Source organism: Rhinoderma darwinii, assembly GCF_050947455.1.
Source record: "Rhinoderma darwinii isolate aRhiDar2 chromosome 1 unlocalized genomic scaffold, aRhiDar2.hap1 SUPER_1_unloc_4, whole genome shotgun sequence".
Classification (NCBI taxonomy): Eukaryota; Metazoa; Chordata; class Amphibia; order Anura; family Rhinodermatidae; genus Rhinoderma; species Rhinoderma darwinii.
The window spans coordinates 630563-647441 of record NW_027461668.1 but is presented as its reverse complement, the minus strand read 5'-3'; the positions used below and the strand labels follow the sequence as shown (position 1 = coordinate 647441).

The window sequence follows — 16879 nt, the reverse complement described above, 5'->3', positions numbered from 1 at the left end:
CACACATAGCACCAGGGACAATCCTGATAATCAGTATATATTATATAAGTGATCACACATAGCACCAGGGACAATCCTGATAATCAGTATATATTATATAAGTGAACACACATAGCACCAGGGACAATCCTGATAATCAGTATATATTATATAAGTGATCACACATAGCACCAGAGACAATCCTGATAATCAGTATATATTATATAAGTGATCACACATAGCACCAGAGACAATCCTGATAATCAGTATATATTATATAAGTGATCACACATAGCACCAGGGACCATCCTGATAATCAGTATATAGTATATAAGTGATCACACATAGCACCAGGGACAATCCTGATAATCAGTATATATTATATAAGTGATCACACATAGCACCAGAGACAATCCTGATAATCAGTATATATTATATAAGTGATCACACATAGCACCAGAGACCATCCTGATAATCAGTATATAGTATATAAGTGATCACACATAGCACCAGGGACAATCCTGATAATCAGTGTATATTATATAAGTGATCACACATAGCACCAGGGACAATCCTGATAATCAGTGTATATTATATAAGTGATCACACATAGCACCAGGTACAATCCTGATAATCAGTGTATATTATATAAGTGATCACACATAGCACCAGGGACAATCTTGATAATCAGTATATATTATATAAGTGATCACACATAGCACCAGGGACAATCCTGATAATCAGTGTATAATATATAAGTGATCACACATAGCACCAGGGACAATCCTGATAATCATATATTATATAAGTGATCACACATAGCACCAGGGACAATCCTGATAATCAGTATATATTATATAAGTGATCACACATAGCACCAGGGACAATCCTGATAATCAGTATATATTATATAAGTGATCACACATAGCACCAGGGACAATCCTGATAATCAGTGTATATTATATAAGTGATCACACAGAGCACCAGGGACAATCCTGATAATCAGTATATATTATATAAGTGATCACACATAGCACCAGGGACAGTCCTGATAATCAGTATATATAAGTGATCACACATAGCACCAGGGACAATCCTGATAATCAGTATATATTATATAAGTGATCACACATAGCACCAGAGACAATCCTGATAATCAGTATATATTATATAAGTGATCACATATAGTACCAGGGACAATCCTGATAATCAGTATATATTATATAAGTGATCACACATAGTACCAGGGACAATCCTGATAACCAGTATATATTATATAAGTGATCACACATAGCACCAGGGACAATCCTGATAATCAGTATATATTATATAAGTGATCACATATAGTACCAGGGACAATCCTGATAATCAGTATATATTATATAAGTGATCACACATAGCACCAGGGACCATCCTGATAATCAGTGTATATTATATAAGTGATCACACATAGCACCAGGGACAATCCTGATAATCAGTATATATTATATAAGTGATCACACATAGTACCAGGGACAATCCTGATAATCAGTGTATATTATATAAGTGATCACACATAGCACCAGGGACAATCCTGATAATCAGTGTATATTATATAAGTGATCACACATAGCACCAGGGACCATCCTGATAATCAGTATATATTATATAAGTGATCACACATAGAACCAGGGACAATCCTGATAATCAGTATATATTATGGAACAGCTGAGCCTGCAATTCCCTTATGTAAAAGAATTGTGCCATATTATAAACAAGGATATCGGATTTATACTGCGGATTCACGGCGCATTTGTTGCAGAATTTCCCTATTAAGTTCAATAGGAAAGTCAAGTTCCGCAACAATCGTCATTGTTCCCAGAATCCTCTGCGGCTACACCGCGTCTTCACAGCAACGATGCAGATTACATATATATATATATATATATATATATATATATATAAAAAAAGAAGGCGTCATGTGACTCCTGCAGCCAATCACAGGCTGGAGAGGTCACATGACAGAGCAGCCGGAAGAGCAGGTACGTTTTGCTATGGTAATGTTCGGAGAGGTGAGGATCGGCCTTGTTGTAGTACATCATTACAAAATACGACTCGTCCCACAAAACAACAGACCACTACAAAGACCAGAAATAGCAACTTACCCCAAAGAGGCCGGCACTGATGGGGTTAAATCCCTGCTCAGTCTGGGTTTAGGACTCCAGTGGGCGGGGTCACTCAATGATTGATACACACTCCTACAGCAACGACTGATAACAGAGAGAACACCCGACCAGCGCCTGGTCTCTACCTCGAATACTGCAATCGCTGAAGGACCTGTGCTGATGTCTCCACCATGGGACCGGCGCAGGAGGGGCGGAGCTTAGCAATAGAAAGTAGTAGTGGATGGAGGACCTGTGATGATATCAAGATCACGTGACCGGTGTATCAGGGGGCGGAGCTTAGAAGTGGAAAGAATGAAGAATGGATGAAGTACCTGTGATGAGAAACATGTGACCACTGCAGGAGTTGTCTGAGACCTGAGATAATGTCACAACCATGTGACTGGGGCAGGAAGGGCAGAGCTTATCAGTGGAGAGAAGTGTTGGATAAAGGTCCTGTGACAATCACATGATGTGAGGGCTTGGTGAGGGGCGGAGCTCTGTGAGGGGGCGGGGCTTCTGTGCCATGTGGAGAAGTGATGGATTCAGTGTTTTCTTCTTCTTTTATAGGTTTAGGCAATTGTGTGAAAGCTGGAGCCAGGGGAATGGTGGGAGTTGTAGTCCTCTACTCTTATACCTCCTCCGTGTAATGTCCACTAATATCACATAACAGCCTAGACATGCTGGGAGTTGTAGTCCTCTCCTCCTATACCTGCTCCCTGTCATGTTCTCTGATATTCAGTTACATAGTTTGTATGGTTAAAAAAAGACACATGTCCATCAAGTTCAACCAAGGGAAGGGATGAAACAACATTTCTACACATTGACACAGGAGTTTATATTTTCTCATTACAGGAAATTATCTTTGCCCTTTTTTAAAGCCATCTCCTGTCCCTGCTGTGACGGCTCCTGCGGTGACTATTCCATAGATTCACAGTTCTCACAGTAAAGAAGGTTTGTCGTCTCTGCAGGTTGAACCTTTTTTTCTCCAGACGGAGGGAGAGCCCCATTGTTTTTTGAGGGGGTTTTACATGTAACAGGATTTCACCATATTTTTGTGTGTGCCATTCATATATTTATATAAGTTAATCATGTCCCCCCCTTAGTCATCTCTTTTCAAGGCTAAAAAGGTTTAATTCTTTCAGTCTTTCCTCATAACTTAGATTCTCCATGCCCCTTATTAGCTTCGTTGCTCTTCTTTGTATTATTTCCAACTCCAGGGCATCCTTTCTATGAACTGGAGCCCAGAACTGAACTGCATATTCTAGATGAGGCCTCACTAATGCTTTGTAAAGTGGTAATATTATATCCCTGTCCCCCGAGTCCATGCCTCTTTTAATACACGACAATATCCTGCTGGCCTTTGAAGCAGCTGATTGACACTGCATGCTGTTATTTAGTTTATGATTTACAAGTACACCCAGATCCTTCTCAACAAGTGACTCCCCCAGTGTAGCTCCCCCTAGGACATATGATGCATGCAGGATGTTCGTACCCAGATGTATAACTTTACATTTATCTACATTAAACTTAATTTGCCAAGTGGATGCCCAAACACTTAGTGTGTCCAAATCAGCTTGCAATTCACGAACATCTTCCATAGTCTGAACTATATTACATAGCTTGGTGTCATCTGCAAAAATATAAACAGTGCTATTAATCCCATCCTCTATATCATTAACCCCTCCCCATACCTTGACGTAACTGCACGTCAAGCTGTGAAGTTCATGCACCTTGACGTGCAGTTTCGTCGGCACTTTAAAAGTTAACCGCCGCGCGGCGCTACACCGCAGAGGCGGTTAACTGTGTAGTCTGCCTGCCCTGGTGTCCAGGCAGAGTACAAGGGACCAATCGAAGCGGTCCCTCGTTAGAGAGGCTCCGATTGGTTCGTCTGTACAGACTAATCAATTGGAGCTTAGCACGTTAGAGATCAACGTCACAGGCTCTGATCTCCTCTGTTGGAGTCAGGAAGTGGAGGAGATCAGAGCCTGCAGCCGTCGTGTGCAACGAGTGTTGAACAAAAAAACACTTAAAACCCACATTAGCCCCTCGATCGCAGTCCCAAACTGTGATCACCCTCTCCCCTCCCAGTCTATAAGGGAGCTTTTCTTTTGTTACTTTTTTTTTTTTTTATTCAAAAAAATAAAATAAAAAACCCTTTAGTTAGTTTAGTCAGATCTAGTCAGTTAGTCAGCGTCAATTTAGCCAGTGTTAGATTAGTCAGAGTCAATTTAGTTCGTGTTAGTCAGCGTCACTAGTCAGTTTTAGTGTCAATTTAGTGTTAGTTAGGGTCGATTTAGTGTTAGTCAGCGTCAATTTAGTCAGCGTCAGACCGCCTGTCAGCGTCAGATTTCCCGTTAGCGTCAGATCGCCCGTTAGTCATCGTCAGTGTTAGTTTAGTCAGATCTAGTCAGCGTCAATTTAGTCAGTGTTAGTCAGCGTCAATTTAGTCAATGTCAGACCGCCTATCAGCGTCAGATCGCCCGTTAGCGTCAGATCGTCCATTAGTCATCGTCAGACCGCCTGTTCGTCAGCGTCCGTTAGTCTCAGTCAGTTAGCGTCCTTCAGTTAGCGTCAGTCAGTGTGTGATTGTCAGTTAGTCATCGTCTTTTTGCAAGTGTAGTTTAGTGTTAGTCAGTTATAGTGTCAGAAAATAAAAAAAATAAAAAAAAATATATTAGTGTACGTTAGTGTTAGTATTTAGCGTTTTATGTAAAAAAAAAAAAAAAAAAAGTTCTATTCTACATTTTTTTGTATACACTTTCTACAGTATACAAGATTACATAAACCTTTACTGTACACAAACATAAAAAATGGCCCGCAAAACATTTTCTGCAGAGGAGGCGTATGAGATGCTGGCATCGGACACAGATACTGCGAGTGATGTAGGGTCCGCTTTTGTGCTGTCCTCTTCCTCAAGTGACACTGAGGAACCTTCTCGCAGTTGCAGGAGGGTTAGTGTTCAGGTTACACCTGCACCTGAACCTAATTGGTTGCCCCCAACCTCCTACACCCCCCAAGTACCGGACTTTACTGCTGCTGCAAAGGTCCAAGTCCAGACAGCAGGGCTGTCTGAAATTGAGTTATTTCAGCTTTTTTTTCGGACAGCATTGTGGACAAAATTGTTGAGCAAACTAATCTTTGTGCTCAACAATTTATTACTGCCAACCCCGGTAGTTTTTATGCTAGGCCATACAGGTGGCATCCCACCGACAAAGCAGAAATGCTGCAGTACTGGGGATTGGTCCTAAATATGGGACTAACAAAGAAGCCATCGGTGAGGGCCTATTGGTCCACTGATATTTTTTACCACTGCCCCTTATACCGCACCACAACACCCAGGGCTCGTTTTGAGGCAATACAGAAGTTTTTTGCACTTCAATGATAATTCCCAGTGCCCCCCCCCCCCCCCCAGGATCACCCAAATTTCGATTGACTCTATAAATTTAGACCCCTTATTTCCCATTTGGCCCAAAAGTTTTCCATGTCATATACCCCTGGAAGAGAAATTGCTATTGACAAGTCCCTGGTGCATTTGAAGGGAAGGGTGAAGTTCAGGCAATATTTGCCCAACAAATGTGCCAGGTATGACATCAAGATCTACAAGTTGTGTGAGTCGGAGTCGGGCTACACACATACTTTTAAAATATACGAGGGAAGAGACAGTCAGATTGAACCCCCAAACTGTCCACCCGTCCTGACCACAACTGGGAGGATTGTCTGGGACCTCCTGCACCCACTGTTTAATCAGGGGTACCACTTGTATATTGACAACTGGTACACAAGTGTACCCCTGTTCAAATGCCTGGTGGAACAAAAAACGGTGGCGTGTGGGACGGTCCGCAAAAACCAGAGACCGCTCCCAAAAACCCTTCTCGGCCAACCCCTGCAGCGTGGGGAGAGCAGGGCGGTCCAAGGCGAAGGGGTCCTATTTTTGAAATTCAGGGACAAGGAGGATGTGTTGATGCTAACATCCATTCATGATGCCATCTGCTCTCTTGTCCCTGTGCGTGGTGCAACACCCACCACCACGTCACGGCCTGTCTGCATCCAGGCATATAACAAATTTATGGGGGGAGTGGACCTTTTTGACCAGATGCTCAAGCCGTACAATGCCATGCGGAAATCAAAAATTTGGTATAAAAAACTTGCGGTGTACTTTATCCAAATGGCATTGTACAACTCCTTTGTAATATACAGGAGCACTGGTCAGGAGGGGACATACCTGGAGTACCAGGAGAAGGTAATCAAATCCCTTCTCTTTGGGAATGTGGCAGAGGTAGGAGAAAGTTCTGCCTCTGCAAGTACGGATGTCCCCAGGATAGTTCCAGGGCAGCACTTTCCTGGTGAATTGCCGCCCACCTCAAAAAAAAGCCACCCCCAGAAGAGGTGTCGTGTCTGTGCCAAAAGAGGCATAAGAAAAGACACGACATACCAGTGTAACACCTGTCCCACCCACCCTGGACTGTGTATGAAGGAGTGCTTCCGGATATACCACACCTCTCTGGATTTCTAAATTTTATTTTCATCTGTCCCTTTCATTTATAATTTTCGGCCCTTTCATTTACAATTGCCGTCCCTCCCATTTACCATAACCAATTCACCATTTCAAATTTGAACATCCCCATAACAAAACTAAAAATTCCCATTATAACCCTAGATGAATATCTAGCATTTGTAATATGGTGTAGCATCTGCACAATTTTTTAGGCCTATGCAAACATGAAATGTGCCCAAAAATCATCCAAGTAAAATAAGGCCTCAAAATCCTTGTGATGTTCCAATATTTTCTGGCCCTGACCATATGTCCAGCAACAGAGAATTAGGGCCAATTTGGGGGTATTTCTAAACTCAGAAGAAATATCCTGATAAATGTTGAGGTGCTTTTCTTCACTTGCATGCTCTGTGTCTGAAAATTCTGTCCTATAAATGAAGCATTTGTCATATGTTCTTTTTCACGCCAGATATCCACAAGATTCTGCAAAAAAACTATGGGGTTAATAAAGTGATCACACCACTAGAAAAAATTCCTTGAGGGGCGTAGTTTTCAAAATGGGGTCACTTTTGGGGTGTTTACACTGTTTTGGTCCCCCCCAGTGCATTGCAAACACGACATGGCACTAAAAACTATTCTAGCAAAATCTGCGCTCCAAAATCCAAATGACGCTCCTTCTATTCTGAGCCCTGCTGTGGGTCCAAACAGCAGTGTATTACCACATATGTGGTATTGCCGTAATCGGGAGAAATTGCTTTACAAATTACTTTTTGTCCTTTATTCTTTTTTAAAATCTAAAATTTCTATGTTTTTTCAGAAAAAAAGTAGGTTTTCATCTTCACACATGAATGCAAATAAATTTTGCAAAACAACTGTGGGGTCAAAGTGCTAACTATACCACTAGAAAGATTCATTGAGGGGTGCAGTTTCCAAAATCGGGTCACTTTTTATCTGTTTTTACTGTATCGGCAGCACAAGAACTCTTCAAATCTGACATGGTGCCTAAAATATATTCTAAAAAAGGAGGCCCCAAAATCCTCTAGGTGCTCCTTTGCTTCTGAGGCCTGGGCTTCAGTCCGTTAGCACACTAGGGCCACATGTGGGATATTTCTAAAAAAGTGCAGTATCTGGGCAATAAATATTGAGTTGCATTTCTCTGTTAAAACCTTCTGTGTTACAAAAAAAAAATGGATTACATATGAATATTGGCAAAAAAAATGAAATCTGTAAATTACACCTGTAGATTGCTTTAATTCCTTTGAAATGCCTAAAGGGTTAAAACACTTTCTGAATGCCGTTTTGAATACTCTGAGGGGTGCCGTTTTAAAAATGGGTTAATTTATGGGGACTTTCTAATATATAAGGCCCCTAAACTAACTTCAGAACTGAACTGGTCCCTGAAAAAATAGCCTTTTGAAATTTTCTTGAAAATATGAGAAATTGCTGCTAAAGTTCTAAGCCTTGTAACGTTCTAGAAAAATAAAAGGTTCCAAAAACGATGCAAATATAAAGTAGACATATGGGAAATATAAACTAGTAAGTATTTTGTGTGGTAATACTATCTGTCTTCCAAGCAGATAGATTTAAATTTCGAAAAATTCTCTACATTTTGATGTTTTTCACAATTAAATATTGAATTTAATCGACCAAATTTTTTCACTAACATAAAGTACAATATGTCACGAGAAAACAATCTCAGAATCGCTTGCATAGGTAAAAGCATTCCAGAGTTATTACCACATAAAGTGACACGTCAGATTTGAAAAATCGGCTTCGTCCTGAAGGCCAAAACAGGCTCAGTCCTGAAGGGGTTAATAAATAAGTTGAATAATAGTGGTCCCAGCACTGAACCCTGGGGTACACCACTTATAACCGGGGACCATTCAGTGTAGGAATCATTGAGCACAACTCTCTGGAAACGGTCCTTGAGCCAATTCAGGTATCACTAAGATGTGTAAGACCATGTCTCGATCAGTTTGGTGGCCAGATATGCGGAGAGATGTAGAAAGGTTTGCTGTGGAATGTGACATCTGTGCTCGCAATAAGACATCTACAGCATTACCTTTTGGTCAGTTAGAACCTTTGCCAACTCCCAGGAAACCATGGACACACATATTCATGGACTTTATTTTCAAGTTGACCAGATCCGGGGGGAGAGATACCAAATAGGTTGTTGTAGACAGGTTCAGTAAAATGGCCCATTTTATACCCTTGTCTGGCTTGTCCTCTGCTGATAAGCTGGCTACTCACTTTGTTCAACTAGTGGTGAGACTTCATAGTATTCCTGAAAATATTGTATCTGATAATATTGTATCTGACATGGGTTCACAGTTTGTGACTCAATTTTGGAAGGCCTTTGCGCAAATGTAGGTATTGATTTTGGTCCTCCGCCAACTATCATCCACAAACCAATGGTCAGACAGATAGTGAACCAGACATTAGAGCACTATCTCCGGTGTTGTTTCAGATTTACATGATGATTGGGTCCAGTTTTTGCCATGGGCAATTTGTTTGTAACAATTTGTGTCATGCATCCACTAAGGTCTCTCCATTTTTCTGTAACTATAGTTTTCACCCATAGGCATCTTCATTTACCGTCAGTGCGGGTTTTGACATTCCATTGCTCAGACTGAGGATTAAGATGTTGAAGTAAAACTGGAGTAAGGTCCATGGGGCTTTGGGCTCAGCTGCCCTTCGTGCTAAATGCAATTTTGATCGCCACCGCAGGCCACATAAGTTCAAAGTGGGAAATAGAGTGTGGTTGTCCATCAAGAACATCAGTTTAAGACAACCATGTGGCAAGTTGGGTCTAGATTTATTGGTCGTTTTAAGATTTTAAGACAAATTAATCCGGTTTCCTTAATGGTGAATTTACAACCAAGCATGAGAATGCCCAGGACTTTTCATTGTTCTCTTTTTAGGCCTGTGTATACTTTCAGAAGGGCGATCCGTAGAACTCCTCCTGTTTTGGTCCGTTGTCAGCCTGAGTTTGTGGTCCAGAGGATCCTTGATTTTGAATGGCGTGGCAGACAACTCCATTACCTTGTTGATTTACGGGGTAACGGCCCAGAGGAAAAGTCCTGGGAACAGCTAGAAACATCCATTCCGATAGATTTTTTTAGTTAAACAATTATTATTTAAGTGATTACACATTGTTTTAATTTTTAAAATGTTTCACAAGTCAGGAAATATTATAAATTAGATTCTAATTTATAATATTTCCATATGCTGGGCACTAGAGGGAGCAGTTCCCAAAATTGCAGCATGGTCAATGTGGTAAAGCAACCTCATTGCTTTATGCTGCAAATTTGGGGTAGAAACACTCTCTCTAGTATCGTCACACAATCCCCCCTCCCTTCTTCTAGCTAGTGCCCAGGAGGGGTTTGAATCTTCAAACCTCCTACACTGTGTGCCGCCGTTTTCTGAGCGACTGCACAGTGTAGGAGGATTAGATACAGTGCTCAGCAGACAGTATAACATGAACATACACGAACCTAATACACACATCACATACACGAACATAAATTACATTCTCCTGCCGCCACCTTCGCTCCTATTCCTTGCGCTTTCGCTTCCTTGAACATATGGCCGTAAGTCATCATCTTATTGTCCGGCCACGGCTTCCAGTCCACTTGAAAATGGCGCCGGGTTTCACTCTGCGAACGAGCTTCGTTTGGGTCTGTGTGGAAGCGGCGCATGCCGCTCCCACTCAGACGGCGTACGCTTCAGAGAATGGAACGTCTCTCGTTTGCATCCTCTATGGGGTTGTATGTGCCGTATTCCATCTCTGTATGTGTCGTTAATCGACACAAACAGAGATGAAAAAAAAATGGCAGCTCTCATACAGAAGGAAAAGTAAGAACAAAGTAAAAAGTAGAACATGAGAACACAAATAAATAACATTTATGTTAATATCATATTAAAAGCAATATGATAAAAAAAAAATTTCATGACACCTTCCCTTTAAGGGATCATCAGCCCTCTTTGAAGGGCTTGGTAATGTTACGATTAGCAGCAGGACTGCTGCTAATAAATGATTTCTGTTATCTCTATGTTTGGGCGTTGCTAGACAATGCCCTTGATCTGTGTCTGGATTTGGTCATCATTTAGCTTTGCCTGGTTAATTAGGGCAGAGTACTTTTCTGGGGGCTAGTATATACTTCAGGCCTGGATTACTCATGTACTGGTTATACGGTTTCTCTCATGTGCTAAATTCTTTACAAATTCTAGTTGGTGATGTTTTTCTTGTCTATGTATATGTGTTTGTTTGAAGTGTGAGACCTGTTGGTCTTCCGAGAGATCTAGTTTTTGTAAAGTGGCTTTTATGTGTATCTTGGTATCAATAGTTCCCCTGGTTTGTTTGCCTTTCCTGTGCATTTGATCTGCTGCCAAGGTGTTGTCTTTCCCTGCTGTGGGATAGTATTCAGATAGGGTCAGTTAGTGCTGTTAATTCTTTCCCACTGTCTATTCATCTGTTAAAGAGGCTCTCTCACTAGTTTAGTAATGCCCTATCTCCTAGCTAATCTAATAGGCACTGTCACACTGACAATGCTAGTGAAAATTGTGCGTTTATTACTTTAAAAGTTATGAGCTTTTTTCTAAATATGTAAAATTAGCCTTTATTAGACAAGTGGGTATCAACAGCAGCGATTCTCTTTTCGTGAAGCTACCTCACAGCCTCTGACGCTGTCCTATCAGCACGAAGCTGCTTCACACAGAATGAGAGAATGAAGCTGGAGGGAAGGGGGATCACTTTAAACAGCCACATCTCGGGCTGTGGACCACCTAGAACAGTGGTATATGAAAGATGAGATTCCAATGTTTCATATGACACCAGAATTGCAGTTCTAGCTGTGACACAACCGGAGATATTGCCATTTAAATACACAGTCGGGAATGGAAGCTGTATACTATATGATCACACTGTGTTGCTGGGCCGGGAAGGGGTAGAAGCTGTATGACGATTGGATAGTGTCCTACAGAAAATATTACACTGTTAGGAGATAGGGTATTAATAAACTGGTGACAGATCCTCTAACTGCTTTCATGCTATTCATCTGCCATCCACTCCATTTATGCGCCTCCATCTTCTACTAACTTTAGTGTTCGGTTCAGCTTTTCGCTGAAGTCCCTTTATGAATTATTACTTACCTGTGGTAACACCTCCTGGAATTTCCTCCTCAACTTCACTCTTACACGGTTGATCGCCCCTCACCCGCTCTATTTCGGCTTCATCCTCCGCTTTAATATTAGTCAGATCTTCCCCCTGATTTCACATATGTAACAATTCAGTACAATACAGCAGAGTGCGAAGAATCTAACACATCAACATAAGAAACCACCAAAATCTATGACCACATTTATGATCGCAAGACCCAAAAGCTCCACACCCCCCTATATAGATCTGGTATAGGGCACAGGTTCATTTACCTGATGATTCTCTGGGACATTGTGATTTTCCTCTGGACAGTCCTGGGAATACAGAGGACTGGGACATCTCTCTGGTGGATTTCTCCTAATGGATCCATCTGTAGCAAACACACAGTGAATGAATACATGACCATTGTATATCTGTCTATATATCAGACACTTCCCTCAAGACCTCCAATTCCATGTTTACTTTTAGAGCGTAAATTAATTATAGTATTTGTGTCCCCACCACTGTTCCCTATAAAGTGCGTGGCTGTGCTCACTAAACTAACACTAAGTCCGCGCACTGTCACGGCCGGTGGGTGGATGCAGTGGCAGATCATGCCGGTGGTGTCGCTAGCACCGGAGGGCGGACCCGGCGCTAGCGACAGCCACATTCACTTGCATCTGCGTCCTCAGGATGCAGATACAAATAATGCAGCCTATAATGCGTTGGGAAGACCCCCTTCACAGGCTGGAATGATAACGTCACTGCATAACGGTAGGCTGCGCAAGCGGTCCTGCCCGCAAGGCTGTGCAGCATTCTGTCCGTTGCGGGAAAGAGGAAAGGTAAGTACAATATAAGGCTATGTGGCACTATTTACAAGAGGAGTGGCTGTGTGGCACTATTTACAAGAGGGGGGCAGATTGGCACTATATATAAGGGCGTGCTGTGTGGCAGTATATACAGGTTCTGCGTCGACGCCCGTGGTTAATTAGCCTTCATCAGCTCCAAGGTCTGCTAGAGTGACGCGATCTGTTACCACTCAGGCTTGCAGGCTGAGGAGAGGGCGAACCTATCACAGCCTGGCCTGATGGTTCTAGCTCCCGACCATGGTCTATTTATACCCTCACTTGCATCAGGTTCCTTGCCTATGATTGTCTGGTATCCTAGCTCTGCGATTTCTGCTATTTACCTGATTGACCGCTGTTACATTGACCCTGACTTGCCTGACTTCTCCTGCTCTGATTTTGCTACTACTTACTCCCCTGGTTTGATTCGGCTCGTTCACCTCTGCCTGTTGCTCACAGTGTTTCCGTGAGCAACTGCCCCTACTTCCCCCTTTGCTTCTGTGTGCCCTTGTCTTGTGTTGTCTGTCTTGCACTTACTGAGCGTAGGGACCGTCGCCCAGTTGTACGCCGTCACTTAGGGCGGGCCGTGCAAGTAGGCAGGGACTGAGTTGCGGGTAGATTAGGGTTCACCTGTCCGTCTCCCTACCCCGATTCATTACAGTTTGACACAATTATATTCAGGAGCATAGTGTTTGGTGCTATTATATTTAGGGGCACAGTGTGCGGCACCATGATAATTTTATCTTTGTTTATAGGTGTGGAAATGTAGGTAAAAGTGATGAGCCAAAAATATCGGAGTGGCAAAATCCGCAGAAATGGGTCATGGCTGGGAGAAGTCGCCATGAAGTTTATTATAGGAAATCCTTGCATTTCACAAAAAGTCTTTGTGCAGCCTAGGACTGATAGACAAATGGATATTACCATTCCCCTTGTCAGGAGGACGTGTCCCTTCACAGTGTGATACGGTCTGTATGTAGGGACACAGCCCTTTGACAAGGGGAATCGTAACACGTATTTGTGAATACTTACATAAAAAGGTAGTGCGAACAATAGTTTATAGCGGTCTATTTTACTGGTGTACTTGTAATATTATAGTATTTATAAAAGTAATTAAAACTAACTCAAAATAAGTTTTCTTATGGTCTCATTTAGTACGCTATATTAGTGTTTATTGGGGGTATTACTTTTGGTCATCGGAACGCCCACCATTGATGGAGACTTGCCCTGCTCCCTAACTGCTCCGCTCAGGAGCTGCTAAGTCTTAGAGCGAACATTGGTCCTCACCAACTGTGCTTGGGTCCTAGTGGTAGTTTGCAGGCCTCATGTGGCCGATGGGCAAATGAGACCTAATGGTGTCGCAGGGGAGAGACGGCTTTTTACTCTATAATAATAAAATTACGCTATAACATTGAACATACACAGATTAAAGTGGCAGGACGCATCTCTTTTAAGAATGCCCTGCTAGTCAAAAAAATACAAAGGTGTCATCTGCTTTTTAGCCCCTAAAGAACTGAGCAATTTTTTGCCATGAGGACCAAGATAATTTTTGGGGTTTTGCCTCCTCACATTCCATCAGCCATAACTTTTTATTTTTAAGGCTACACAATAATGCTCACCAGAATCAGTTGTGCAGCAGGCACAACACTAGGATAGGTTGATTCAAGTAGGGTCTGTGACTGCTGCTCCAACCTACAGGCCTCCAGCATCACGTACAATTTACCGGAGGAAGAGCTCCGATCGACCTTGAGATGCGTTGTACGTTCCTAATAAATCTTTTTATACTTATCTACACAACGGTGACACTGCCCAATCTATTCCTGCTTTCTTCCGATCACTCTGGATGTCTTACATAGTTATTTGAGGCCTTGTTGTTTGCGGGACAAGTCATATATTTTTTTTTAGGAATCATTTTCGGTTTAATACATCCTGGTGCTTTATCTTCCCCAAGTAAACGATGTAGTGCACACGCACCCGACTGTCCATGAGATGTAAAAGAAAATGTGATTCATAAGACCAGGCCAACTTCTATTACTCCATGGTCCAGTTCTGATGCATGTGCCCATTGTAGGCTCTTTTAGCGGTGGACAGGGGTCGGCATGCCAGCCTCAACTGCAGTAAGCTGCGATGCTCTGTGCGATCTGACATCTTTCTATCGTAGCCAGCAGTAACTTCTTCAGCAATTTGTGCTACAGTAGCTCCTTTGTGGGATCGGTCCATTTGGACTAGTCTTCGCTCCTCATGCGCATTCAATGAGCCTTGGGCGCCCATGATACGGTCTCTGGTTTACCGGTTGTCCTTTCATGGACCACTTTTTGCTGGCACTAACCACTGCATACCGGGAACACTCCACAAGACCGGATGTTTTGGAGATGCTGTGCCCTGGTCGTTTGGACATCACAATTTGGCTATTGTCACAATCGGTCACGTCCGTACACCTGCCCATTTCTCTGCTTCCAACATCTACTTCAAGAACGGAGTGATCACTTGCTGCCTAATATACCCTCCCCCTTGTCAGGAGCCATTGTAACCAGATAATCAATGTTATTCTCTTCACCTGTCACTGGTTTTAATGTTATGTCTGAACAGTGTGTGTATGTGTGTGTATATATCACAATCGAAGTGAATTGTATAGTGGATGTATGTACGTACGTGTGTGTGTGTGTGTGTGTGTGTGTGTGTGTGTGTGTGTGTGTGTGTGTGTGTGTGTATGTAGAACAGTGGAAGTGGATTGTACAGCGAATGTATGTATGTATGTGTGTGGATTGTACAGTGTATGTATATATATGTATCTGTGTATGCGGATTGTACAGTGAATTTACAACGTCACTAAAGTAAAAAGTGAATGTGGAAGAAATGGTCAGTTTGGAGATAATAAATCCACATCCCTCGTCATTCTCTACCCTCTCGTGTTTTTTAACCTTTAATAACTGGTGTTGGGGAAACTAAATGTTAAAGTTTTTATTTATTAGAGCAATTTAAAGAGTTCTGACATTTCGATGTGCAGAAAGTGCCGTTCTTCATATATTTCCATTGTGATCCTCAGAGTCAGGATTAGCAGAGCGACATATCGGAAGCTGTTGTTCTCCTGAACTCTCACTGAAGTTGCTCAGACTTGCCCGGTTTCTTAACCCCTTCCCGACATACAGTTACGTCATAGCCGGGTAGGGGAAGTATGGAGCGGGCTCATAGGCTGAGCACGCTCCATACAAAGCTGATGTGTGCTGTATAATACAGCTGAAACTTCACAGTAACGGGCGGGATCAAGCTCGAGAGCGATCCCGCTAGTTTAACCCGTTACATGCCACAGTCATTAGCGACTGTGGCATTTAACTCGTTAGAAGCAGATGGTTGTTATAGCAGCCCCATGTCTGCCATCTTTGTGCTCCTATTACCACCTACCTCTGGCAGAGCTTAACAGAAGTCTGTCAGAAAGACGTTATACTGCAATACATTATAGAAAAAAAAAGTAAAAAGCTGTTAAATGTTTTTCATTATGTAAAATAAAAAATATTAAAAAGTAAAAGAAAACCCCTTTAACCCATTTTCCCCCTAAAAAAATAAACAGAATTGGTATTGCGGTATCCGCAAAAGTCTGAACTATTTCAATATACCATTATTTAATCAGCACGTTGTACACCGTAAAAAGAAAAAATGTAAAAAACGCCAGAATCACTGTTTTTTTGTCACCTCACCTCCCACAAAAAAATGTAATAAAAGGATGGGCGTGGTTATGATGTCGACAGGAGCCGACGTGCCGTTCAGGAGCTCCGGCAATCTTGGTACCATCAGCTGCCATCCGCCCTCCTAAAACCTCTGGGTGTGATTGCTCCTGCATGGCTGTGTTCCCTACATCCTGGGGAGCGGATCGAACCGGGTCCGGCACGAATCCGGACAATTGGCGTGTTGCGGCCCAGCAAGGAGGCTGTATCCCCGGCCCCGTTTTGGGAGCGGTGGTCCGACGACTCCCATTGAGGCGGGCTCAGCTGCCGTAAGTAGTGGAGTCCGGGACGGAGAGGCTGACAATGCTGTGCCCAGTTCCCCCAACAGCTGCCACCCTCTGGAGCCCATCAGAGCTCCCGTCGTTTCGCGGCCTAGCTAGAGGCCCCGATCCCCGGCCTTGATTTTGGAGAGGCGGGTCCCCGACGACTCCCGTTGAGACGGGCGCAGCCTCTGCAGGCAGAAGAACACAGGCTGGAGGGGCTGCCACACCACTGTGCCTAGTTCCCACACTAGCTGCTGCTCTCCGGAGCACACTGGAGCTCCCGTTGACCTGCGGCATAGT

General features: G+C 42.8%; 1 protein-coding gene across 1 annotated transcript in view; it reads right to left on the bottom strand.

Annotated features, from left to right (window-relative positions):
• Positions 1–16879, bottom strand: part of LOC142673169 (uncharacterized) — a 99639-nt gene that overhangs the window by 75454 nt on the left and 7306 nt on the right. Inside the window, exons 2-3 of the mRNA XM_075847180.1 lie at positions 12046–12143; positions 11767–11881 (exon numbers count right to left, since the gene is read on the bottom strand). Coding sequence (XP_075703295.1) covers positions 11767–11881; positions 12046–12143 — 213 coding nt within the window. The remainder of the gene's footprint in view (positions 1–11766; positions 11882–12045; positions 12144–16879) is intronic.